The sequence below is a fragment of the Nicotiana tomentosiformis genome, chromosome 12, assembly GCF_000390325.3.
Source record: "Nicotiana tomentosiformis chromosome 12, ASM39032v3, whole genome shotgun sequence".
NCBI classification, from domain to species: Eukaryota; Viridiplantae; Streptophyta; class Magnoliopsida; order Solanales; family Solanaceae; genus Nicotiana; species Nicotiana tomentosiformis.
Window position 1 is genome coordinate 66,444,081 of NC_090823.1, and position 27,755 is coordinate 66,471,835.

Genomic DNA, 27,755 nt, shown 5'->3' on the forward strand with positions numbered 1-27,755 from the left:
ATGTATTCTCTAAAATACAAAGTGAAATATAGTACACAAGAATCTTTTTTTTCTCTCTTTCAAATGGGATAACATATCATATCATAATAATTTTTAAACAATAAAACGAAAAGCAGCTGATTTCAACTCCCTCGTAGAATGTTTTACTGACTTAAACTTATATGTCCTTGAGACGAGCTTAGTTTCAGGAGCGTAAGAAAATTGCAAGATGGAGACCATATTGTTTGGCAAGTCAGATTAGCTCCTTTGCATCATATCATTTGGCCTCACCTTTTTTCTATTTGACTTTTAGATTACGAGGTAGGGATGGCAATGGGACGGTGCGGGGCGGGTTTAGACATATGCGGGGCAGTGCGGATATCAACATATGTGGGGGGGGGGGGGGGGGGGGGGTTAAACTTAAAAAAAAAAAAAAAATAATCGCTGATGCGGTGCGGGTTTAAATACTCATTTTTCACACAACTGAAAAGGAGTAGAAAATGTTTAATTTTAACAAATCTAATCTCATATACTATAAATTAATGTTCTTCCATTATGACAAAAACAATGAGGTCACTTGACGAATAAGTATAATACAAATCTCTACGGTAACTATATGAAAACAGAGATTAAAAACTTAAACAATAATAGAAAATGAGAAAATTACTTCTGATTGAAATAAATTAAGATGGTAAAATATTTATTCTGACTATGCGTGTGTACATGCTCTCGCGTTCATTGATCGCAAAAATAAAATAAGACAAATTGAAAAGGAAAAAAAAGTTGCGGGCCGGGTGGACGCGGGTATGGTGCGGGACGGGTGGATGCGGGTTAAAGAGCTATGCGGGGCGGGGCGGGGCGGGTTGAAATTTTGCGGGTTGAGAGAGAACCCACCCCGTCCCGCTTGCCATCCCTATTACGAGGATAAAGTAATAACGAACATGTACATTTTCCCATGACATGCATAGCATTTGTATAGTCCACACCAAACGAGAAATAGCAATGTATAATTACAATAATACAAAGTAAAGCATTTGTTAAACTGACTAATTTGGTTAATCCACAACAAGGTTGTCGAACCAAATGTAGTTAGTTAGAAATAATGAAGAAGATTTCTTGTCTGTTCTCTCCAATTCACCTTCAAGTCTATTCAATCAAGGAAAGCTAGGAACCAATGAGAAATCACTAAAATACGGTTCAACATCTAAAACAGCTATTTGCGGATTATCTTAGTTCCTAGTCCTAAAATGAAATTGAGGCATTACACACCATCCAGCTTAAGGATTGGTGTCTTCTCTGTATGAAGTTCACAGAAAAAAAAAAATCTTTTGCTTTGGTCCGAAGATGGAGTAAACTAGTCCTCGTTATTCATTGTGCTTGCCATACCACTGTCATGCCACTTCGAAAATCCTTCCTCGAGAGCCTGTCGCATCCATGGGTGCCGGCAACATTGAATTGCTTCTGGAATTGTCAGCCAACTTCTTCTGCGAAGCCTCTGTTCGGGCCAGCATTCAAGCTCTTCTTTTACCAACAGCGCAAACATGGCAGCTCTACACAATCCTTCTGGACTATACTTGTCTTGAAGTGTTTTGCTTTTAAACAAGTAATACCCCAGAAAGTGCTGCAAAAATACAAATGTATAGAATCTTAACCCCAGAAACTGCTGCAAAAATAAAAATGTATAGAATCTTATGAACACAGGAAAAAAAATGAAATAAGTAAATAAAAAACATGCACATAAAAAGACGCTTACTGAAGGTGGGTAACAAACAAGGCTCCTTATATATGATAGAAGTTCTGAACCACATCAAAAAGGGGAGTTTCTTAATTCTTGTTACCCCTCACCAGGACGGGTACTGAAGGATTCTTTCCACCAATAAGAAGAAATCACCTACCAATTTTTGCGACTATTAATATTTAAACATTGGTCTCCCGCTGTCTATCAACTTCCTTGACCATTAGGCCACACCCTTCAACACTTAAATCTTAATGAATCTCTTCTATTAAAAATCGGAATGAATTTTCTCTCGACTTTCAAGAGTGCAAAAACCACAGAACTAATATCTATGTCCACAGCCTATGAACGCCATATTATTACCCCGCACATAAAGGCGAGTTTTAGATGGGTCGAAGTAGATCAATAACATTACCCATGATCATGACTAGAGTACAATAAAGTAAGGGAAATAACAGTTATTACCCTTACCATCCATAGAAAACAAACAGTATCAAAATTAAGACTATCAATATGAACACTTCAGACCAAATGAGCTCCTTGCTAATTGACAGATTTTGTTATTAATAAGCAAAAATCTTATCAGGAACTGCAGCACCAAGAGGGTACTGGTTATACTGAAATGTTTTAAAAGTAGAATATGCTATAGCATTACTGAAAAGATTCGTCGTGTACCAAAGATCTAAATCCTGAGGACATCTAGAATTTACAAGAGATATATTAAGTTTTCCTTCCCGACCCAACTAGTTTAGCATTGAGGTTTAGTTAATTGAATACTGAATCTGCTTTATCTTTAAATCTACGACTTCCTTTTTTTCTTTTTTTTTCTTTTTTTTTTGAAGTAAGATGTTATATTTCTGGCATCAAAACGATGCATTGAGTACACAAAATGAGATGGTAGCTCCAATATTTCATGTTTTATACTAGGCACAGGGAGCTAACCAAAAAGCAAAAAGTGGCAGTCAGACCAGGCTCAGTGAGCCAATAAAATCTAGAAAGGGCTAACATCATTTAAAGGGAAGAGATTACTCCAACTAAAAGAAGCCGCTGACATCTAGCTTTCAACAATTAGTTAGAAGTTAAAATGTCATCAAAACATCTACGATTCCTCTCCGTCCAAATACACCAAAAAATGCAAATTGGGATCATTTTCCAAATACTCTTGATGGCCTGGTTGATTTTCCAAAAGCTCCAACTTTCAACTGCTTCCCTAATGTTCCGAGGTAGTGTCCAGCTGATACCAAAAATTGACAAGAACATATGCCACAAATCAATAGCCACTAGCTACTGTGCAATGCAAAAATAAGTGGTTGATTGATTCTGAACTAGATTGACACATGTGACATCTATTCACAAGTTGAAAACTCCTTCTACAAAGGTTGTCTTGGGTCAGAATAACACCTTTGAGAGTTGTCCATGCAAAACAACTGACCTTTGTAGATTAGCTTCCAGGGCCAAAGATCAATAACTTCATTTTGAACTTTACTTGGCATAGGAAAAAGGGACATAATGTAAGTTGGGATGCTGTCCAGGACGCGTCGCCCTACCACCCATTGAGAGGTATTGCATTTGCCATGTTGCTAACCTTTTCTCCACTTTCTCGATCACTCCATTACATACCTCCACTGACTTATGTTTGGCACCCAAGATTAGACCTAGATAGGTTGTAGGGAATGAGCCAATGCCACAATCAAGTACCATACGGACAGGGTATATCATGTTTTTCAGCATGTTTATGTGCAGATCTGAAACAGATTCAAAAATAAGGAGGGTTAGATTAAGGTACTGCAGCTCCAGCTTGTTTGCCCCACAAAAGATTAGTGTATCATCTGCATATAGGAGATGAGACACTGTGATTGAGTTCCCTGAGCTGTTGTTTATCCTGAACCTTTCAATCCATTGTAGTCGCCTTGCCTTATCTAGCATTTTATGTAGACATTTGTTGGGTTTTTTAAAAGGATGGGGCAGCAAGAATATTAAAAATATTGATTGAAAATGTCTCTACTTTATTATAAAACATAGAGGGCTTTACATAACCAACTTGAGAACATAATCTGCAGAAAAATCTGCATAAGAATTCAAAAAGCCTAAAATATCTCGACAAACATAAAAAATCTAACAGAAATTTAAATTCAAAAAAGTAGATTTATCCTAAAACTAACTTATTAGGCTAAAAAATGCAACGTAACTGAAGCAAATCATCAACACTCCTCCTTTACTTCAGTTGCTCTAAAATAATTGCTCCTCCTCAATTACTGATTATGCTGTTTGTGCTTGAGGATTGTGTTGAGCGTCTTTGAACTTACACACTTTTGTAACACGGCCTATTTGTTTGCAAATACCACATATTGCACCATGTCTCCACCAACAAAAATTTTCTAGGTGTGTTTTCTTTTTGCAGTATTTGCAAAGAGGATAATTGACCTTTTCTTTTTTGTTTTGTGCATAAAAAGCACCTTCAGTAATCATTTCTTGTCTAAATGCTCTTCTTTGTTCTTGTGCTTGAAGAGCACTTATTAATTCTGTAACAGAGATGGTAGAGAGATCTTTAGACTATTCTAGAGAGGAAATTTTGGACTCGAATCTCTCTAGAACCATCACAAGAATTTTTTCAACTATTCTGCCATCTTTGAAATCCTCGCCAAGCAACCTGATTCTATTAACAATAGAAGAAATACCATCAGAATACCTAGTGATAGTCTCGTCTTCTTGTATCCTAAGAAATTCAAAATCCCTTTTCAAATTTAAAATCTGCATTTGTCCGACTTGATCACTTCCTTGGTACTCCTTTTTAAGCTTTTCCCAAGCTTCTTTTGTTGTCTCACATTCAATAATTTTAGAAAAAATTGAATCTGCAACTGAATTTTGAACCACAAATTTGGCTTTGTATTTTTGGGTTTTCTCTTATGAATGGTTTTTAGTTTGGGCAAGGGTAGGATTTGCAGGGAGTGGTTAAAATGGTCTATCTTCCATTACAAATTCCTACAGATTATAGGCTTCAAGATATGATTTCATTTTCACTGACCAAATCTGATAGTTTTCACCAGTGAAAGTTTATGGGGCATTCAAAGAGAGACTGTTGCTTGCCATGTTTGAAAATAAATTTAAAAATTGATATTGATTAAAAATAATTTGAAAATGATTCTTTAGAAGAACTCACAAATCCCGTAATACTAATGAAGCTCTTGATACTACTGTTGGGTTTTATAAAAGGATGGGGCAGTAAGAATATTAAAAATATTGATTGAAATATCTCTACTTTATTATTAAACATAGAGGGCTTTAAATAGCCAACTTGAGAACATAATCTGCAGAAAAATCTGCATAAGAAGAATTCAAAACACCTACAATATCTCAACAAACCTAAAAAATCTAACAGAAATTTAAATTCAAAAAAGTAAATTTATCCTAAAACTAAGTAACTTATTATGCTTAAAAAATGCAACAGTAACTGAAGCAAATCATCAACAACCTTCCATGACTATTAAGAAAAGAAAGGGTAAGAGGGGGCAGAGGCGGTCCTACATTAGGCCTTGAGGGGTCACGTGAACCCGTTAACCTCGGCAAAAATCCTGTATATATATTTTATGTATAGCTGTATATACTTTGGGGACCCCTTAAATATTTTTCTTGGCCCCCTTATTAACGAAAGTCTGTCTGGAACAATGGTCCACCTCTGTGCATAAGTTCTCTTCCTTTTGCTACGACTGGGGTTCGAAACCCGCCTTCTACAAAAAAAAATTTTGAGTTTCTTTTACTTCTTATAACTGGAATTATATACTAGTACAATAGTACTATTTATTAGTCACTAGTCAACAATTGACTAATTTATAATTTTTTATTTTACCTTTTCTCAATTTAATTATATTTTAATAGTTATACATAATAGTCAATTTTATTATTTAATTCTTCTCCAAAATTCTACCCCAATCAAAAGCCCCAAAACATTAAGTCCCTAAACCCTTCTTCAGTTCTTCCTCAATCAAAACTCAAAAGCTCACGTCACTCCGTCAAACTCGGCCCTCAGGCCGTCACTCCTCACTCCAAAATAGAGAACCTTTCTTCCTCAATCTCAATTCCTCTCATTACTTTGAAAAGGTAGCGGGCATCGAATCTCTGTTTAGTGCTTCTCTTACTTTGAAACTTATTTTTTATTTATAAATTATAAGAGCATGGAGAATTGGAGATGGATGTTATATGATTTTATTTAGGTTTAAAATTTTTGGTTCAAGAATCCCCAGTAAAGGCATTCTTGGTAAACCCCAAATCTATTACCCAAATGATTTTGTTTAGGTTGAGCTTCTATTTTCTCTGAAATTTAGTGGTCTCTTAATTTTGCTGTTAAACTTTAAGACTGGCTTCTCTTTCTGTTGAAAATTTGTCAGATTCTTGTAGAGTTGTAGTATTAGTATTTAGTAAGTTTCCAATTTTCTTTTACCCACAATTTCCATATTCTGTCAATTCTGTCTTTGCTCAACGGAAATGAGAGTAAGAGTGTATGTGAAACCAATAATCTTAAGGAAACACAACTCAATCAATTAAGATGGAAAATGGAGATTTGAAATGTGATTTTCATAAGGAGAAAGCCAAAAAATTTCCAGACACTCCATGTTAGTCGATTTGTTTTTTCAATTTATGTTTAAGTTTGCCGTTCTTGCTATACAAAAAGAAGTAAATTAAGGGGTGTGATTCCTCTATTGATATTGTGTTTGTTTGTATTCTTGAGACTCTAAATTTATTGAACTCATTTTTTGTAGGAAGTTCTTGCTCTTTTGTGAATTGAGATAGACGTATTTTTGACAAAGTTTAATTCTTCTCAACCAAGTTCTAGTCTTAGAAACAATTCCTCTCATCTTATAGATGAGTTTGATGAGAAATTACTCAATCCCGACCCTGGAGAGAGAGTACCCATTGATAAATATAGTTCTAGAATACGGGATGAAGTAAGAAGACACAACATTCAAAATGGACCTTGCCAACCGTTTGATCATAAATTTTCTAAAACTTTATTCGGGAATAAAATGCGTCAATTTAGTCCGGGTTGGTTTAAAGGTTTGTATTCTAGATGGTTGGAGTATAGTGTGAAGAAAGATGCCGCATTTTGTTTATGTTGTTATTTATTCAAAAATGATTATGTTCATGGAAGCACGGGTGACTCTTTCACAAAAACGAGCTTTAAGGCTTGGAATAAAGGTTCGGAAAAACTTGCTTTACATGTTGGTCAAGTAAATAGCCTCCACCACAAGTGTTTCAACAAGATGCTAGACTTATCAAATCAATCTCAATCAATTCAAGTTGCTTTTGATAAGCAATCTGAGAAACAAAGAAATGAGCACCGAATTCGTTTAAATGCATCAGTCGATGTTGCAAGGTTTCTCTTGTACTTTGGATTGTCTTTTCGAGGTCACGATGAAAGTGATTCTTCAAAAAACAAAGGCCTTTTTCTAGGGCTTTTGGAATGGCTTGCAAAGAGGCTCCCTGAAGTGGATAGAGTCATATTGAAACATGCTCCAAAAAATGATATGATGACTTCGCCAAAAATTCAAAAGGACATTGTGAGTGCTTGTGCACAAGAAACCTTGAAAGCTATAATCAATGATTTGGATGGGGATTATTACGGGATATTAGTTGCGGTATGTTGACAAAAAAGGCCAAGTGAACGAGTCATTTATTGGTCTTGTTCGTATTCGTGATACCTATGCAAAGTCGTTGAAGGAAGCAATACTTCCTTTGCTTATGAAACACTCATTAAGTCTATCCAAAATACGTGGACAAGGCTATGATGGAGATAGTAATATGCAAGGAAAAATGAATGGTCTTAAAGCTTTAGTTTTACAAGAAACTCCTTCGGCACATTGCATTTATTGTTTTGCTCATCAATTACCGTTGAAGCTTGTAGCGGTTGCTAAAAAACATAAGGAGGTGGGAACTTTCTTTGCTATAGACCTATAGTTGTTAATGTGTTGAATGTGATTGGAGCATCCTTTAAACGTAGAGATCAACTTCGGGATCATCATGCAGAATTATTGGAGCAATTGCTAGAGAGTGATGAAGTTCAAAATGGGAAAGGATTAAATCAATAGCGAGGGCTTCAAAGGCCAGGTGACACTCGTTGGGGATCACATTGTAAAACATTAGATAACTTTGTTGTTTTATTTGCATCTATGGTTCATGTGATTGGGGTGATTGAATATGAAGGTCAAGAGGCTAATGATAGACTGCAAGCAAAAGCTTTTTTGAGTAAAATCAATTCATTTGAATTTGTGTTCATGCTTCACTTGATGTTGAAGGTATTGTTGATGTCGAACGAGCTAAGTAAAGCTTTACAGAAGAAAGAACAAGATATTGTCAATGCCATGATATTTCTTGACCTTACAAAGGAAAGGTTGCAATATGAAGGATGGAAATCATTAATGGATGAAGTCTATTTGTTTTGTGCTAAACATGACATTTTGGTGCCCAATATGGAAGAATTCTATATTCCTGGAAAGTCGAAGTGTAGGCCTTCTAGTATTACTTATTCACATCACTTACGTGTTGAGCTTTTTTATACAGTGATTGATTTGCAACTTCAGGAGCTTAACAGTCGTTTTGATGTTGTTAGTGGTAACTTGCTTCTTGGTATGGCTAGCTTGAATCCGGCTAATTCGTTTGCTAATTTTGATAAGGAAACAATAATGACATTGGCCAAGTATTATCCAGATGAGTTTGGTAAATTAAAGCTTCGAGATCTTAGTCACCAACTTGACACTTTCATATTGCACATGCAACGTGGTGACCCTAGATTCTCGGATTTGAAAGGAATTGGTGATTTGGCAAAAGCGTTGGTTGAGGCAAATCTTATGGAGACATATTCACTTGTTTATTTACTTGTGAAGTTGACTCTAATTTTACTTGTCGCGACTGCAACGGTAGAAAGAGCATTCTCATCCATGAATTACATCAAAGATGAATTGTGTAGTAGTATTGGTGATGCATTTTTAAATGATTGTTTAGTTTGTTACTTTGAAAAAGAAGTATTTGCAAATGTAATTAATGATGCTATTATTGACCGTTTTCAGAGTATGAAAATGCGTCGAGTTCAAATATAAGTGGATGATGTACTTTTGTTATATTAGTATCAATTAAAGATATTCTATAACATTGAAGTTTGTATTTTGATGTAAGTTGTGCCTTTTTTAGTTCTCTTTTTGGGACAATAGTAGATATTACTATTAGTATGTCATGAATTGCTATTAAGGCCACTAAGCTTGTTTTATATTTTAAAGTTTATTCCAGTTTAGTCCATGTGTGCGCAAGGATATTTTAAAGTTTATTCCAGTTTAGTCCATGTGTGCGCAAGGATGTGCAGGAATTTTTTTTTCTTGGAATGCTTATTTTAAAATTTGTGTTCGCAGGTCAATTGGGGAGTCTGATGAAATCGAAGTTTGTGTTCGCGGGTCAATTGGGGAGTCTGATGAAATCAAAGCGTAAGCTCTTCTTACTTTATTTTAGTTTTTTGCTTAGCAAGCTTATATTATATAGTGGATTGTGCTACTTATTTACTGGTCTATCCTAGAGTCTATATGTATTCTTTTATGGGAAAAGGTCCAAATTTACCCCTCTACTTTCGAATATTGTCTACATCTAACCTCTGCTATACTATTCGGCCAAATTTATCACTATCGTTACACTATCCGGCCAAAGTTACCCCTACCATCAGCAAACTTTTAAAAATTATCCCTCAGTCCGTCAGATGACCTAGAATCTCACAAATCATTTTAATTATGTCACTTATTCTTCTTCTTGATCCACAATTTTTGAAATAGTTGACATTTACCTGCTTTCTTAATTGAAAAAACAAATAAGAGAAATATTAAAATAATATAACGGTTAGTAAACAAAGTATAGTTTTGAAGAATCTAAATTAGGTAGCTTGCCCAAATTCCAAAAGAATTTACAACACCCCAACTTTAATGAATTGTTGCACCAAAGGTATGGAGACTTTGCAAGTATTAGTGATAGAAGTTGAAGTTCCTTGGAGACTTTACATTGTCGAATTCAACTTTGCTTTAATCAAATGCCTACGCAGTGTGCACTCTTAAGTTAGTCGATCGAACTCTATACTAACCATGCAATAACAAAATATATTCGGATATACATGTACGTACATGATGAGCAGCTACATATAATACACAATAAATAGACCCCCTGAATTATACGGTGTGTATATGGTTGAAAAATAAACAAAATTTTAAACCAATTCTAAACCCATTATCACAAAAAGAGAAGTGGATGCAATGACAATTAAAAATATCCATGAATAATTTGTATAATCTAGTACCTTTAGCATTCATATCAATAGTAATTTCTGAAAATAGTGGAGCAAGAAGAACAACAAGTGATTTAAATAAAAGAAAATTGGAAGATTTTGGATTACTTAACAGATCAAGGGGTAATTTTTAAAAGTTTGTTGATGGTAGGGGTAAATTTGGCCGAATAGTATAACGGTATTGGTAAATTTGGCCGGATAGTATGAGGTTAAATATAAACAATATACGAAAGTAGAGGGGTATATTTAGCCATTTTCCCTTCTTTTATTGGCTAATAAAGTTTTGGGTAATTCACTCTAATGATAATGGTGCCCCCGTCATACTCAAATCCTGGGTCCGCGTCTCCCTCTGCCTGATCCCCTTTTGAGGGGAGAAAAGCCGACTGAGGTTCTATTAATAAGGACGGAATACTTGACTGTGGTGAGACTAAATGTGATCCAGTTGATCCATACCTCATTCCCCTCAATACTGATAGAAGGTAGGACCAATTGACTTGATCAAATGCTTTCTCTATGTCAAGCTTGCATAAAATACCAGGAAATCCACTTTTTAGCCTCCCATCCAGCAGCTCATTTGCTATAACTGTTACATCAGCTATTTGCCTATTTTTGAGAAATGCATTTTGTTCCCATGGTATGAGCTTCCCCATAACTGTCTTTAACTTTTCTGCTAAGAGTTTAGCCACTATCTTATATACACTTCCAACGAGGCGTATTGGTCTGTAGTCCTTTTTGTGAACAACTGCAATAAATGAGGCATTGTTGGACCTGACCATTTTGCAGTTATGGTAGAAGTGATTGACTGGTAGAAATTATGTGGGAAAAGTTTTTTCTTAATTTTAAGAGAAATGAGATGTAATTGGGGCTCTCTCTCTTGAGAGCTAACGGTAACTACATCCTAAATCGTTGCTGGCTTGACCCCTAGTCGCCGACGACGCAACCTTACAGGTAAGGTCTCCTCTCGCTCACTCCCTCCGTCTCTCTCCTTCTATCTTTCCCCATCTATCTATCTCCCGTTCTCTTTCTCCATCTTCTGTCTCTCCCCATCCCCCCCCTTCTTCTTTTCTTTTTTCGTCGCTAGTCTGGCCCTAGGCCATCGCCGGCGACATCCTCGTCAGTCTTCCCCCTTCTTCCTCCTTTCTCTCTCCCATTTTCTTCCCCCTCTCCCCCTCTCTATGCACCATCTCTCAACCGCTGGTCCACTATATCCCTTGTTTCTCTCTATCTATTTCTCCATGCCTCTTTATCTCTTTCAGCGGGTGTTAGGCGTTTGGCGTACAGAAACAGGCCACTATTCGGTCAAAGACCAGCCACGCGCGAAGGGGGATTTCAAGCGCGTGAGCTGCCCGCGGGTGAACGTGGTAGTTGCTGCAGATCTACGAGAACCAGATCCTTAGGCCAGACTTCAGGTGTGTTGCTCCCCAAGGAGTGGTAGGTGCATTTCGGCATTCTCGACTTCAACTCAGGTTCTATTATTCTTGTTCTTGTTTAGGGATTTGTTGTTTTCTTGATTAGTAGTTACTTGCTTGCACTTTATTTACTTAGATTAGTAGTTACTTACCTGATTAGTAGTTATCCTGCTTGATCGTACGGCCTTTCCCTATTGTTATTTATATCCAAATTGTGGGTTGTTTCACTTTGTTGTATTTACGTGCATGTCCTTTATTATCATCGATTCTTGCATTTAATACGACTTGCATTTCCATATCCTTCCTTTAGTTGAATTTATTTGCTCTAATTATAACTTAACTCTTGTTTGCCTATTTGCTTTGGTGTTTAGTGTGTGTGAGCCTTGTAGCGTTAGTCTGCATCCTTTATTACATTCTTTTGCCCGATTAGTGGTAGTGCATGCGTAATATTCTTTAGATTGTAGTGGCTACGATATGCGATGGTAGAGTGAAGTCATGTCCTCGGGTGGGGGGCAGGGGTGGAGGCCAAGTAGTGCAAGGGGTAAGGGAACTTCTAGGCTGAGAATTGGGTCCCGAAACATAAGGACATTGACAGGAAAGTCCATAGAGCTAGCGAAGATTCTTCAGAAGAGGAAGATCGGTATAGCAGTCCAGGAGACAAGATGGGTGATGGGTGGGATTTAAGGCTCGGGATGTAGACGGGTATAAGCTGTGGTACTCAGGAGCAGCGGAGGGCAAGAACGGGATAGGTATTTTGGTCGATAGGGAGCTTGGTAGATGTGAAGAGGGTGAACGACAGGCTGATGTCTATCAAGCTAGTCGTTGGAGGGTTGACTGTCAATGTTATTAGTGCATACGCACCCCAAGCAGGCATGGACTAGTAGGTCAAAAGACACTTCTGGGAGGATTTGGATGAGGTTGTGCGAGTTATTCCCCACACCGAGAAGCTATTCATCAGAGGTGATTTTAATGGCCACATCGAGGCGGCCGCTAGGGGTTATGACGATGTGCATGGGGGCTTCGGATTTGGAGATAGAAACATTGGTGGAACTTCGCTTGTTGGATTTTGCTAAAGCTTTTGAGTTGGAGATAGCAAACTCAAGCTTCCAGAAGAAGGGGAGCACTTGGTCACCTTTCAGAGTTCGGTGACCAAGACCCAAATTGATTACCTACTCCTCAGGAAGTGTGATGGTGGTCTATGCACGAATTGCAAGGTTATCCCGAATGAGAACCTTACGACCCAGCATAGACTCTTGGTCATGGACCTGCAGATTAAGAGAAGGAAGAGGAAGAGGGCTAGGTGTGGTCAACCTAAGACCAAGTGGGGAACCGTGACTAAGGACAACGCCAAGGAGCTGAGGGAGAAGTTGTCGACTATGGGGGCCTTGAGGAGTAGTGGGATGCGAGTAATATGTGGACTACGACAGCATGTTGCATTAGGGAAGCTGCTAGAGAAGTGTTAGGGGTTACGAAGGGGACTGGTGGTGGAATGAAGAGGTCCAAGGAAAAGTAGAGGCCAAGAAGGCGGCATATTTGAAGCTACTAAAGAGCACAGACGAGGTGGAGGAGTGGTAAGAGGGCTAGGAAAGAGGCGAAGCTTGCGGTTACGGCGGCCAAGACCGCAGCTTTGGACGTTTATATGAACTTGGGATGAAAGGAAGGGATAAGAAGTTGTACAAGTTAGCCAAAGTGAGAGAGAGGAAGGCACGTGATTTGGACAAAGTGAAGTGCATAAAAGACGAAGAAGGTAAGGATATTGGCGGACGAGGCATATATTAGACAAAGATGATAGACCTACTTCCACAAACTCTTGAAGAGGGAGACAGGGACATTATGCTAGGTGAATTGGAGCAGTCCGAGAGATGTCGCAATTTTGGGTATTGTAGGTGCATTAAGGTGGAGGAGGTTGAGGGGGCTATGCGTAAGATGAGCAAGGGAAGAGCGACCGGGCCAGATGACATCCCGGTGGAATTTTTGAAGAATGCAGGTAGGGAAGGCTTGGAGTGGCTCACCAGGTTGTTTAATGTCATTTTTAGGACGAAGAAAATGCCCGACGATTGGAGGTGGAGTATGATGATTCCATTATACAAAAACAAGGATGATATCCAGAATTATAACAGTTATAGGGGTATCAAGCTGTTAAGTCACACTATGAAAGTACGGGAAAAAGTGGTAGAAGTGAGAGTGAGGAAGAGTGTATCTATTTTCGAAAACCAGTTTGGATTTATGCCGGGGCGATCGACTACAGAAGCTATTCACCTCATTAGAAGATTGGGGAACACTATAGGGAGAGGAAGAAAAACTTGCATATGGTGTTTATTGACCTAGAGAAAGCGTATGACAATGTCCCGAGGGAAGTCCTTTGGAGATGTTTGGAGGCTAGTGGTGTTCCTGTTGCTTATACTAGGGTAATTAAGGACATGTACGAGGGAACTAAGACTCCGGTGAGGACTGCGGGAGGGGACTCGAAATATTTTCCAGTTCTAATGGGGTTGCACCAGGGATCGGCTCTCAGCCCGTTTTTATTTACTTTGACGATGGACGTACTTACGCGTCACATTCAAGGGGATGTGCCTTGGTACATGTTATTTGCAGACAATATTGTCCTGATTGACAAGACGGGAGGCGGTGTAAATGCGGGGTTAGAGGTTTGGAGGCAGACCCTGGAGTCAAAAGATTTCAAGTTGAGCAGGACCAAAACAGAATGCTTGGAGAGTAAGTTTGGTGACGGGAGTCGTGATACAGACGTGGTAGTGTCGCTTGACAACCAAGTTTTCCCCGAGAAAGAAAGTTTCAAATACCTTGGATCAGTAGGGGATGGGGAGATTGACGAGGATGTCACTCATTATATTGGAGAGGGGTGGATGAAATGGAGGACATGACGAAACTTCAGCTTACTGAGAACATAACCCTAGATAGGAGGGTATGGAGGTCGAGGATTAAGGTAGAAGGTTAGGGGGTAGCTGGGTGTATTCCTTTGTCATCCTAGTTGCAGTAGTATTAGTCTTGTAGTCTTTTTTCTTTTTCTTTTTTCTGTAGAGTTATTTTACTATATCGATATTTATATATCGTTGTTGTTACTGCTTATTGCTACTGCTCCTTTTCATTTTATCCTTGAGCCGAGGGTCTTTGGAAACAGCCTTTGTACCTCCACGAGGTAGGGGATTATACTGTGTATGTTGTTTTGTTTTGTTTTGTTTTGGTCGAAGTGATTGACAACTGTCATAATGACTGGTTTGATAAAATCCCAAGCTTTTTGGAAAAAAGCCATTGTGTAACCATCAGGTCCCGGGTCCGGGGCTTTGTCTGGTGCACAAGAATTAATGGTTGTTATCACCTCTTCCTCTTCAAATGCTCTTTGGATCCACACTTTTTCTTCCATGGAGATTTTGGCAAGGTTTTCAAAGATAACACTAGGTCTCCATCGCTCATTTTCTGAATCGAGCCCCTGATAGAAGCTTAAGATTTCAGCTTTGATAGCATCTTTGTCTTATGTTATCTCTTCCCCAATCTTTAGCTTATCAATGCAATTGTATCTTTTGTTGGAATTTGTCATTTTCATGGAAAAAAAATTGGGTACCCATCTCCTTCTTTGAGTCATAGGCACCTAGATTTTTGTCTCCGTGATATCTCATCAACCTTTGCCATATGTTGCAACTCTACTCTTAGTTGCATTAGTTTCACCTTGTCATCTCGCGTCTGAACCCTTCCTTCAGTTGCTTGCTCTAGTATTGCTAGTTCCTCCAACATTTTATTCGTTTTTACTTCTAGTTTACCAAACTCCTCTCTGTTCCAATTGGTGATGTCTTTTTTTAGCCTCCTCAGATTTCTGCACAGGGATAAAATCTAGACTGCCTCCTATCAAGTAGCTTTGCCACCAGTTTCTAACCTTGTCAATGAAATCCTCCACTTGAAGCCACATATTCTCATACTTGAAATAAGAAGTGTTGGCTTCCTAGTCACCACACTCATCGAGAATTGGTCTGTGATCAGAGATCACTCTTGGAAGGCCTAGCTGCTTAATTGCTTTGAAGCTATCACACCATACAGAGGAGATTAGGAACCTGTCGATTCTGGATGCTTGCATTGAGTATTCCCACCTGAACCATGTATGGTAAGCACCCTATAGAGGAAGGTCTATGATACCAAATTCCAGTATAGTGGCTGAAAAGGATTTCATTGCTCTGGACCTTCTAATATAATTGTGTCTTTCACTCTCATACCTACTGACATTGAAGTCACCCACAATTACGGAATTACCCGTTGTTCATTCCAAATACCCCTGATTGCTACAAGTTCAAGCCAAAGTTCCGTTCTTTCAAGATTTGTGTGTGGCCCATAAACCCTGTAAAACACCATCTGAATTCTTCATGAGTAACTTCATACATGACAAGGTGTAGGAACCTTGATGAGTACCATTGTTTGCCCACTGTCTTTTGTCCCATAGGATTATAATTCCTCCACTATTTCCTATTGATTTCAATTTTGCCCACTGGACCGAACGATTGCCCCACACTTATCGGACCAGTCTTCTATCTTTGTTTCATGTAAACATACAATGTCTGCCTTCCATTTTTGAATCGGTGATTTAACTGTACTCCTTTTATTAGTGTCATTCAAAACCTGTACATTCCAGCTTAAATTTTTTATTTTCATCAACGAATGCTTTGTAATACCTATCCCTATCCTCTTGCCATTGTAGGTCAGACCCGATAGCATCCTAGGAACCTCAACTCTCTTTAACGACAAGGATGAAGCTTTGGAATCTCAAAGAGGGCCTTTAACAAGATCTCATGCTAAAGAGGTGCAAAACAAAATCATTGAACTTCAAGAGCAAATAAAGAAGTAGTTAATTGGGAGAAAGAGCTCAAGGATAAAGGATATGAATCGGCTAGTTGTTACAATAATATTTGGCCCAAATTCATGTCCAAGAAGAGGTGGATTGGAACCCAAGAGACTTCCTTTGATGAAGGTCCAAATCAGCCCACTTTTGGACCAATTGGCACCTAAAAGTCTGACCAAACTTGTAGCCCAAGAAGTCGCCATATTTTTATAACTTAAAAAGAACTTACTTGCTGACCAAGAAGGGTACATTACTAGAAGTTGAGTGCAAGTTGGTGACAAATTGCCTCCAAGATTTTCAAGATCCTATCCAAGATTGGTTTGGGACTTTCAAGATCCTATCCTAGATTGGTTTTAACTTATTTCCATATATTTTGGTACTAGATTTATTGCTTTCCTAGGTAGTTAAGGTTATGTTTTCCTTTTCATAAGATTGTTGGAGTTACTTTACAAGATTGACTTAGTTTTTGTTTCCTAGTGTTTTTCCTTTTCCTAAGATAGTTAGACTTGTTGTTCAAAGTAGTTTAGGACTTTATTTCCTAATTTTTTTAAGCCTTATTTTCGTGACCCCCTCCAACCAATATAAAGGGTGTCTTCTTTGTTTTTGGAGTAAGGTTATTACAGACTATTATCAATAAAAACTGAGAGATTCTTCTTTCACTCTTGTGTGTGGTTACTCTTGGATTTATTGTTCAACCTTCAAGACTCAACTTAAGGTGGTAAGATGAATTGTTCGAAATCTTAGATCACTTCTAGGTATTCAAGAAGGGTGATAAGCTTAGGCTTATTATTGTTCAAGCTATTCTAAAGGGTCGGGTTTCACAATCTCTCTCTTATTTTTAATTCTCTGCCAAAGACGATTAATTCTTCATTAGCTAATTGTTGTTAGAATTTAATCTCAAGAATAAACTTCTAGAGTTTCTTGAATTCAATCTATCTTTAATTTTTGTCTTCTTTTTTGTATCTTTATTTTGTGTTAGCTTCCGCACGTTTCTTAATTTCCTTATTTTTATTTAGTAATACTTGGACCCCTATCATGTTGTTATCAAATTGTATCAGAGCATAGTCTAATCAAGATTTCAATGTTGATGATCTGGGAGGTTCTTGAGCCAAAAAAAACCCCAAAAAGAAAAACAAAAATCAGCTAAAAAAACAAAAAAATCAAAGTGTTATTGCTCATTATTAATTTTCAGAATTCAAGTGTTATTTGGTTTCTAAGTCAAGAAAGGAAATAGGAAGACGCGATCCTAGTTCTTGAATATTAAGGTAACTTCTTTCCTTATTCTTGTGGGTTTTGGGTTTCTTAAATTCTTTACTTTTTTTCCCCTACTAACAAATTTCTATTTTTCCTACGATCCTAGTTCTTGAATATTAAGGTAACTTCTTTCCTTATTCTTGTGGGTTTTGGGTTTCTTAAATTCTTTCCTTTTTTTCCCCTACTAACAAATTTCTATTTTTTTGGCTCAAGAAAAACAAATTTCTATTTTTCTTGAGCCAAAAAAACCCCAAAAAGAAAAACGAAAATCAGCTAAAAAAACAAAAAAATCAAAGTGTTATTGCTCATTATTAATTTTCAGAATTCAAGTGTTATTTGGTTTCTAAGTCAAGAAAGGAAATAGGAAGACGCGATCCTAGTTCTTGAATATTAAGGTAACTTCTTTCCTTATTCTTGTGGGTTTTGGGTTTCTTAAATTCTTTCCTTTTTTTCCCCACTAACAAATTTCTATTTTTCCTAGGTTTGGACCTTCACTTCCCTTTCTTTTCCTAACTCCGTATTTTCATCAATAAGGGTTGTGATTAGTAAGGTTTATTAATAAATCTAAATATTAACGACCAAGGGTTGCTTTGAGTAGAAAAAGGCAAGAGAAGTGAGAGCATTAGAGGGAAAAAGCCAAATTTGAGAGATACATATTGCTTTAAATATTTTTTTCAAGATGTCTCAAACAGGTAGTTATGAAGGAGGCAAGATATGACTCAACAGCTTGAAAAGTCGAACTTACAGTATGTTGTATGGAAGGAAGACGATGGTAAAGTTATTTTTCAAACTAGAGCTAAAGTGTTATCTAAGATTTCTGCCCTTAGAATTAACAAAGAGTTTGGCTATAACTCAATTAGCACTTATATTGTAGAGAAATTGAACTTATCTTATGTTGAGCATATTGAACCCTACATGTTGAAAGGAGTAAAGGTAGATAAAAGGGGTGCTATTGGAAGGTATGAGGATAAGATCTGGTGTGATGTCATTCCCATGAATAGTTATCATATCTTGGTGGGAAACCCATGGTATGTCTATAGAAGAACTTCGTATAGATTAAAAAAATAAATACTCTTGAGGTTAACAGGAAGAAACTCATTCTTGGGCCTTTGATTCCCTCGCAAATTTATGAAGATGAAAAGACTATTAAAGAAAATATGAAAAAATATGAGAGAGAAAAGAATGAGAGGAGTAAGAAAATGCATGTTGACATCCCAATAGAGGAAAAATGAGAGGTTGTATTGAGTGAAAAGAATGAAATGTCAAGTGAGGAAAAGAGTGAGCTTGAGAGAAGGAAAGAGAGAAGGCCATGAGATAGAAAAAGGCCATGAGGTAGAGAGAAAAAAATAAGAGGGTTTGAGTAAAGAAAAAGAAGAGATCTTTGGTAAGGGAAAAGAGGCTAAGGGTGAGAAAAAAATTAGTCTTGTGATAAAAGCCAAAGAGAGTGTAAGTGAGGAAAATTTTTGTTTACTACCTAACCCACTGACTCTTTCTTCGTTTAGTTCTTGTGATTTTGTACAGCCAAGTCTTGGAGAGCCTTTTGAAAGGGGTAGTGAGGCGTATGAGATGGTGGAAAAAGGATACAATTGGATTAGAAGATGAATTTGGCTAAATCAATTCTTGTTTGAGGGTGGAAGATAAAGGCTTGGTCAATTTCTTTGTTATTGAACCTTTTAACTATTTTGATTCTTATATATAGGTTTATGTCATGGAGTTCCCTAAAGCCATTGCTAAATTAGGACCATTGCATAAAAGAATACAAGGTGATGATGTTCCATTGGTAAATAAGTCCAAGTATGGTATGTCTTTTGATTTATTCGAATTCTTGGGCTTTCTAGAACACCTAAAGTATTTTTGGAGGTAATGAACTACACTATTATTTCTTATGTTGGTGACTTTATTGTTTTTTTGGATGGTGATATTTTGATGCATATCAAGCCATTAACTTCTCTACCCCACAGGCTAGGGGTAAGGTCTGCGTACACACTATCCTCCCCAGACCCCATTTTTGGGATTATACTTGGTTGTTGTATCAAGTCATTAAGTGTAATATCTAAGTTCAAAAGCAAGAGTAATTTGCTTCCTTTTGAATTGAGTATGACATAGATGATTATGTTGGACTTGGTGGAAAGAGGCATGAAATTTATGAGAAGAGACTTGTGAATGGGTTAAATGTTTCTTCTTCTTTTATTCAACTGTCTAATGAGTTTTCATGTGATAAATTGCTATAATGTGATTTTCGTTGTGTAATGGGAAGCCAATGACTCAAGGGAGCATGTCAATGACTCATCATGCACTTCTTCGTCATCTAATTGCATACAAGGTATGGTGCACAGTACGGAATATCTTTGGAATTGAATCAACAATGCTGCGGCCTAAGCCATTTGGTGCACATGTGGACAGTATGGATGGAAAGGAATAGAAGATCAATGGAAGGAACTGGAAACTCTTCTATAGATATTAGTAGAACATTCTTAGTACACTTTTGGGACACTTTAAACCCAACTACTATAGATGAATGGATGTCACAGAGAATCACATTTTGTATAGGATTCTCTCCTTTCTTCTATACACCTGGCATGCAGTGCAGTTCCCCCATCATACATGAAAAAAAGCATTTACCTAAAAAGAAGACAGGAAGACCATTTTGATAAATGAATTTAAAAGCACTTAATTCCGAAAAAAGGACCACTACTTGTGCAGTGTAAGTAGTCACTATCTTCAACATATGTTCCATGTACGAATGGTAGAAAATGAAATTAGCACTAAGATATCACGTCCAACTTGCAAACCAAATATCAAGGAAAAACAAAAGCAGATACATCAAGAGACCTTACCACTAGATCCCCTCGAACTCCAGCTTCCTCTATAGCTTCACGAATAGCTGCATCCTCGACAGATTCATCATTTTCCCAACCACCCTATTTATACAAGATGTGCCAGAGATGTCAATAGCAGCACCAGTAAGGTACTCATCCTTATGATCTTTACAACAAGATCAAACGAACCAAAGGAGTCACTCAAATTTATTCAGCAATATCACATGACTTCAGAAAGCCCAAAAGTAGACACCAGGAAGAACACTTGAATTAAAAGAAAAGAACAAAAAGTATGGCAACCAACAAGTTATGTGGCACTCATGCTTTTAAAAAAAAAAAAAAAACAGAAGTATGAGCACAAGTGTTAATCTTTGACAAATGCATAACCAGTGTGTTATAAAATTTCATATGCAGCACAATCTAACCAGGTTAAATGGTAGAAGATGAAGGACGTTAAATATCGGTACGGCATTTTACCAGAACATACCTAAGTAGAGAACCGTCACCAAACTTCAACAAAAATAAAATTGTAACTTTGGTGTTTTAAACTTAATAAGAATCAACTTCACACCATGATAAGGATAAAATAACTAGATCCATCAGGAAATTAAACCAGATAACATCAGTTAATTCTGGCCAGAAAAAGAAAAGGCATTATAATCATTACAATTTCAATAGGATAATGCTGAAAACCCAAATGCACTAACAATTCCCACCTTTGGGAACAGAAGACCAGGCCCACTTGTCGAGTTTATCATCAGTACTTCAACTATCTTCTCAGCCGTCTCACCACCATTTTCTTCCATATTTCTGAACCTAAATGGAATACACCTGCAAGAATTCTATTAGTCAAAATTCGGATTAAGGAGATTATGAGAAGATACTTTTAAATGCAAACCCAGGATGTAGTAAAGAAGTAGTTGCTCATAACTTCCTAATGCTTTAGAAGAAAAGATTATTTGATAACCAGAATCTATAGATGATGTACCAATACCAAAAGAAAGATATAAAATGATGTATATCTATAGAAGATGTACCAAGAACAAATAAATGATTCAAATGATGTATTCTTACATGTGAAAAAAAGAGTCTTTCCAAAAAAGTTTGAGAAAGAGAACTCTCTAAAACCAACAAATTTGACTTAACCATTGGACCCAAAGAAACCTACAAGGTTCCTTAATTATTGTGATCGCTCTTTGCCTTCCACCTGATTCTTACTCTTTTCAATTTTTTGACTTTTCAACATTGCCGCAGTTCAACCATTCCTCTATTAGATTATTTTCTCCTGCTCTATTCACTCCTTCACTCATTGTCCATAATGAATATTCGACCCGAGTCCTCTGCTAGAGCTCCAGCCGCTTCCCATAGAGAGGATAGATCCAATATAATTCTTCTTTTCAATATTTTGTTCATCCAAAATGAAGTCTTTCTTTGCTATTCATCAATGTCAAATGAATTATTCACAAGGAACGTTCAATGCATCTCTAACAAAATATATTTTCCCATTTTAAACAAGGACGAGGTAGACATAAAATCACATTTTGAAAAATTCTTGAAAGACCTAATATCTCATGAATCCATGTAGACCTAACGAAAAATATCGTATAATGGAAGAAACGTTATATGTAGGCAATTAGTTGGGATTAAGTTTTAGTCATATTAGCATGTTTACTTAGTCCCTTGCTTTCTAGGAGTCCAGTAGACTTGGCAGAGATTTATATGCCAGTCGAAAAAATATAGAAAGCTTCTCGTGTTCTTTACTTTTATCTCTAATTTTCTCATATAAAATAGTGGACTAGGATGATCTTAAATGGAACGACAAGGGCAGTTAGGATTCATATAGGAGACCTCAACTTTCTTGGGATTGAGGCATAGCTTTTGTTGTTCAAAAAAGTATTTTGATAGAGATGCATTTAACATTCCTTGCAAATAATATATTAACATTAATAAACAGAAAAGAAAGACTTCATTTTAGATAAACTAAGAGAGGATTGAGGCAGAATAATTTATCACATCCTGCTAATAAGTATTTTATTTCTAATCAAGAGAAGAACACCAAACTGTACAAGCAGAAGCTGACCACCAAACTACACTAACTTCAATTACCATTCTTGCAGCTATATTCCTTTGAGAAGCAATATGAGAACTATAACAGTTCCACTATCAACCTTACCTATCCTATACCATGAAGGTTCATGCTTGATTCCTATATCTACAGGATAAAGAGTACCCTCTGAACCACTACCTCCATTGATGTAACGAGAATTAATGGCCTTGAACCATAGAGCAATTTGAAGTTGTAAACCGGATCAATTTGAAGCTGTAAACCCTTTCTACTCCTACAAAACTTTTTGGCACATATGGAACTTAACCATGATACCTTTTAGAGCATCAACAGGGTTTACTATCTAGTGAAACAACTACAAGTTCAGCTTTGAACTTATTAAATCCAAATTTCATGGGTTTTAGCTAGTATTTCTTGTGTTGGGTAGAAGGGGAGTCTTGGCACAAAGGTAAAAGTTGTGGTCGTGTGACCACGAGGTCACGGGTAGTCGTAGAAACAGCCTCTTGCAGAAATGTAGCATAAGGCTGCATCATAAGACCCAACGTAGTCCGGCCTTTCCAAGGACCTCGCGCATAGCGGGAGCTTAGTGCACCAAGCTGCCCTTTTTTTTCCTTGTGTCAAGTTTCGCCTTAAAGGTCAAAGTCAGAATTCGATTCAACTAACTTAGCACATACTTGTTGGAGAATTTTGCTCCATAAAGCCAATCTGCTACAATTATTTTAGTAGAGCAGGTTCTTATGGCACTGGTGCCTTCCAAAGAGTCCGACAGCACCCTTTTTCCCACCCTTTTGCCCAGAAGACCAACTATCCCTTTTAAGGAAGAACACCAAAAAGCCTATTGTTACCAACACGGCATGAAGAGCTCCATAACTACTCTCAGATTCTGATCCTTTAGGCCTACACGTAGTTTACCTAGGCAACTTAAAAGGCTCAGCTGCAGTTAAAATGCAAAATTCTATGGTTATGTCTGATTCTGCTCCATTGCAAAATTCTATGGTTATGTCTGATTCTGCTCCATTCAGCATTACGAATAGAAAAAATAGAAATAGAGCAGTCAAGAAGGTCAATCGTTGAGTCTATGCAAAGCAGGAAATGCCTATATGTCAATATCACATATAAGTATTAATGACCCAGTTAATCTTATCATACCCCTCTCTTCTGTCACATGTTACTTTCTGTAGGATTAAATCAAAATTACCTTTTGATAAATTTAAATTAATATCTCTTATCAATGACAGACCAATCTTTTGTTGTCACACCTAGTGCTCTCTTGTTTTTATACAGTGAATGGTTAAAATAAAACACTCTACATAGCTATTCAAGGTGCATACATCGACAAAGAAATGAGCGAGGAGGCAATCTCTCAACTAGACCAATCAATTAGTCCTTTTTCTGCCACATTCATCAGCTGTAACCGCCACTGCTGATGTTTTCTGTGGAATCACAACACCGAGCTGATGGTGATTGGACGGGTGGGAGTTATCTAGTATTAGCAAGTACGCTTTGACATGGTGATGAAACCAAATGAAATGATCAGTTAACATGTCTTGTACCGAATCTATAAACATGAAGCGGGTTGTGACTGATCTCATAAGCCACTCTTTCTTTCTTTTTCATCTTTTTTCCTTTTTTGACGAGTGATCTCAGGAGAGATGTTAAAAGGGACAAGTTTGGAGACCTCAGGATCTAGAGTAACGTTAATGGGAAGGATAAGGAGTAGCTCTCTTCTAGTTGACATAGTAAAAAGGAGACTCATGAGAAGACACTATGAGATTAAAAGATTATTTGATCCCTCTGAAGGTTCTCCAATGACTGACTGACCCAGGTCTTATCATATTCCTACCCAAATGATGTTTTGATGGACTTTTGGCAAAATAAAAACATAAATTAAACTGAGACCAAGTTCAAGTTGGCTCCGCTAATCCTATTCCAAATTTCCAACTTCCCAATAGTCTTTCTTCTTCTTTTCATCTCCTCAATATTTGCTTCTTTCCACAGTTCCTCATACCCTTCAAAACACCATATATGATTTTGTTTAATTTTTCTAGTCTGAAATGGACTACTAAGGGATCTAATCATCTGTTGGCATAGCCCATAGGAAGAGCTTAAGAAGGCCAAAAGAGAGTCCGGAAAACCATTCCTCCCCGCATATGGTAGACAATATGGGAAAGGAACTAGAGGTTTTTGAACGAAAAGTTAACACCATTTTGGAGATCAAAGTCAATTGTATACTTTTGTGTAGGATGAAGTACGTGAATGAGGCGAGTTTTTAGTCAATATTATCCCTTATCTTTGGGAGTAGGTCTAATTTTGTCCTTCATCTATCACCTTGAGCACTTATTGTCCTCTAACTTTACCAAACTTGAGCAGTTTTAGTTTACTAACAGAAAAAACAAACAAAGAGCACCAAAACTAACGGTAAATCCAGTGGCTTTTGCTAACAGGATAGTTAAGACAAAAAAAAAGACTTAACAAAATGTTCTTCCCCCACTCCCTCCCCCCACTCCCCGAAATAAAAGTTCTCGTTAATAGTATAGCTTTGTAGTCTTCGTCTTCAACTTCAGCTCAAATATTCTTCAACTACATTCTTCAAAAGTTTCTCCATAAAATGATTTAGTTTCACGGCATCAAGACAATGTTGTGTTTCAATAGTCTTAACCAAAAACTTCAGCAACATAATATTCATTAAAAATAAGAGTAGCTTTTCTCACCAAAAATTCTACAAATTGAACAAAATTGACACCATAAACACTTATAGATTCAGGCAGAGGACAAAACCAGTTAAATTGACACCAGAAGCACTTCACATATTGGATAAATTGACACTACAAATATTCGCCACCAAAACCATTGCAGTCACATCAGTAGGTAATAATCGTTGTCGCCAACCAAGTTTGCCATTATGTTGCAATTCCAAGGTTATAGTTTGCTTTTAAAAAAAAATTGATGTTGCTTGGTTACTGTGAGAAAGAACTGCATTGGGGGAAGAAAAGATTGGGAAAGAAAACTCAAGATGGGTGGATCTGTTATGTGAAACCCGTTAATTATGGTGCTCTCCGTTTGGTTTTTATGTTAGTAGACTAAAGCTGCTCAAGTTTGGTAAAGTTAGAGGACAATAAGTGCTCAAGGTGATAAATGAAGGACCAAATTAGACCTACTCCTAAAGATAAGGGACAATTTTGACTAAAAACTCTGAATGAGGCTGAAACCTTGATAGATTTCATGAGTTCCTTACAGGATTAAGAAGAATTGACTTTTGCTTTTGATGTCACATCACAGCACCACCTTAGAGCTGTCTCTGTAATAAAACTTACTTGATTAAAGAATACTACTCTTCAAGAAGCAACCTAGAATGAACAATGCCCATCACATTTTCACAAGGTCTTTATAGTTCTTGGAAACAAGCATAAGAAAGAACTTCCACTGTTACAACGACTTTCACCTCTATCACACAAATCCAAACCCAAACATCATCTTTATAAATTCACAACCAATTACACAAAGGAGAAGAAAGAAAGAAAGAAAGAATAGCAACATTCTTTTGCACATTTCTCTCTATCAATCCTCATAATATGGATAAACAAGGAAGACAGCTAGGTCACAGAGGAGCTCCACATTCAACCAGATTTCACTCATTATGAGGAAATCAAAAGCACCGTAATCAGAAGAAAAGAGGAAACTTGAACCCAAACTCCCACATTCAACAAAATTTACCAAAAACAGACAAAACCCAATTCAGCAAACACCAAAACAAATCAAAGCAAGCAAAAACAACTACATAACTAAAAGAGGAAATTTGGAAACCAAACTTCAACATTCAGCAAACTTTCCCTAAACCAAATAAAACCTAATTTAGCAAAAACCAAAATAAACGAGAAAATACCCGGCGATAAGGCGATAACCAGCCTCATATCGCTGCTGATGCCGACCAGTCCGAGCCACCAATTCAGACATTTATGTTCCCAAAGTAAACAAAAAAATTACTAAAATAAATCTGCTAGTCTTATCACAATCCTCGGCTAAATCCAATGTAACAAAAAGCCTTTAACCATTCTTGAACTTTCCCTTTTCTTGTAAAATTCCCTCTGCGTTGTACTCAACCCGTTTCTCCTTCATAAACAGCCATAATATTGCTCCATTTCCTTTGTTTGTTTGTGAAAAATTTTGAAAGGAAGAATAAAAACAAAGGTAATGGAGAGAGAGAGAGAGAGGCAAAGAAAGACGGTGCTAAAAGCAGCGCATGAAACGGAGCAACAGGGGGGTTATGTTGGTACGCTCAGAGTCGGTCAATTTTCGTTCCAGGTCGGTTACAACCTTCCAATGGTTTGTTGAACTTACTTTAATTAAATGACATAAATACATGTCATTTCATATAAGAACAACAGGATTGTACCTCACAGTTGTTTGCCAAGTTTCAAAAATCTAACTTATTTTGAGAATTACTTTTTTTCAAAAATATTTTTATCAGAAGTATTTTTAGTGATAAGCAATTTATAATTGGCTAATTAATTTAAAAAATATTTTTGAGCAATTAGTGTTTGGTCAAGTTTTTAAAATATATTTTTAAATGTATTTTTCTCAAAAGTGCTTTTCAAAAAAAAATATTTTTGGGGAGAAGCTATAATTTTTTGCTTCTCTAAAACTGCTTCTGTCTCTACTCAAAAGCACATTTTTCTTCTAAAAGCTTGACCTAATACTTCAACTTTGAAAAAAAAATATTTTTTTGAAGAAAAAAAAGCTTTTGGATTTAGAGAAACTCGGCCAAATAGGTTATAGGCTTCATCGCCCACACCTTAAAGGTTAAGTGGGCTTTTGGACATAGAATTGTGAAATTCCGGAAGTAATAAAAAATTCAAGTAAAAATGATATTTGAAAATTAGAGTTGTGTTTGGACATGAATACAATTTGGAGCTGTTTTTGAATTTTTGCGAGTAATTTGAAGTGAAAATGTTAAAAAACTGCTTTTTGGAGTTTTTTAAATATCCAAAAATAAAATTTTCATGGCCAAACGGGCTCTCCCTTTTCTTTTTGGGAGAGAAGTTTTATCCTTTTGAACAATATGGTCTTTTGTTTTACAAATTTTCCTTTTAAGATTTCTTTGGAGTTTTTTCTTACTATAGTTTTTTTTTATGTGAGATTCCGGAAAAATGAGAATAAAAAGTAAATTTGAATCACTACCGTATCCCAAAACTAATTTTTTTAGCTATGCATTACACACCTTATGTGGATCTAGCTTTCAACAGCGTAAAACACATTATGAGAGATGTTGAAGGGGGCTGGTTGCTCCGTTATATGCTGCAAATGGGACATGTATGTAGGATGGCCTCTGTCACGCCCCGA

The 27,755-nt window shown here is 36.9% G+C and overlaps 1 protein-coding gene across 2 annotated transcripts; it reads right to left on the reverse strand.

Moving 5' to 3' along the window:
- Positions 1 to 967: 967 nt before the first annotated feature.
- On the reverse strand, positions 968 to 26,716 carry LOC104094710 (nudix hydrolase 16, mitochondrial-like). 2 transcript variants are annotated; one of them, XM_009600691.4, is made up of 4 exons: positions 26,299 to 26,716; positions 21,067 to 21,181; positions 20,369 to 20,452; positions 968 to 1,600 (listed from the first exon to the last, which is right to left on the reverse strand). In XM_009600691.4, the coding sequence occupies exons 1-4, from the start codon at positions 26,367 to 26,369 to the stop codon at positions 1,334 to 1,336; spliced, it is 537 nt and encodes a 178-aa protein (XP_009598986.1). In that variant the 5' UTR covers positions 26,370 to 26,716; the 3' UTR covers positions 968 to 1,333. The 2 variants fall into 2 exon arrangements, with proteins under 2 accessions (XP_009598986.1, XP_009598985.1); XM_009600690.4 differs by having other exon boundaries at positions 968 to 1,642.
- Positions 26,717 to 27,755: the final 1,039 nt, after the last annotated feature.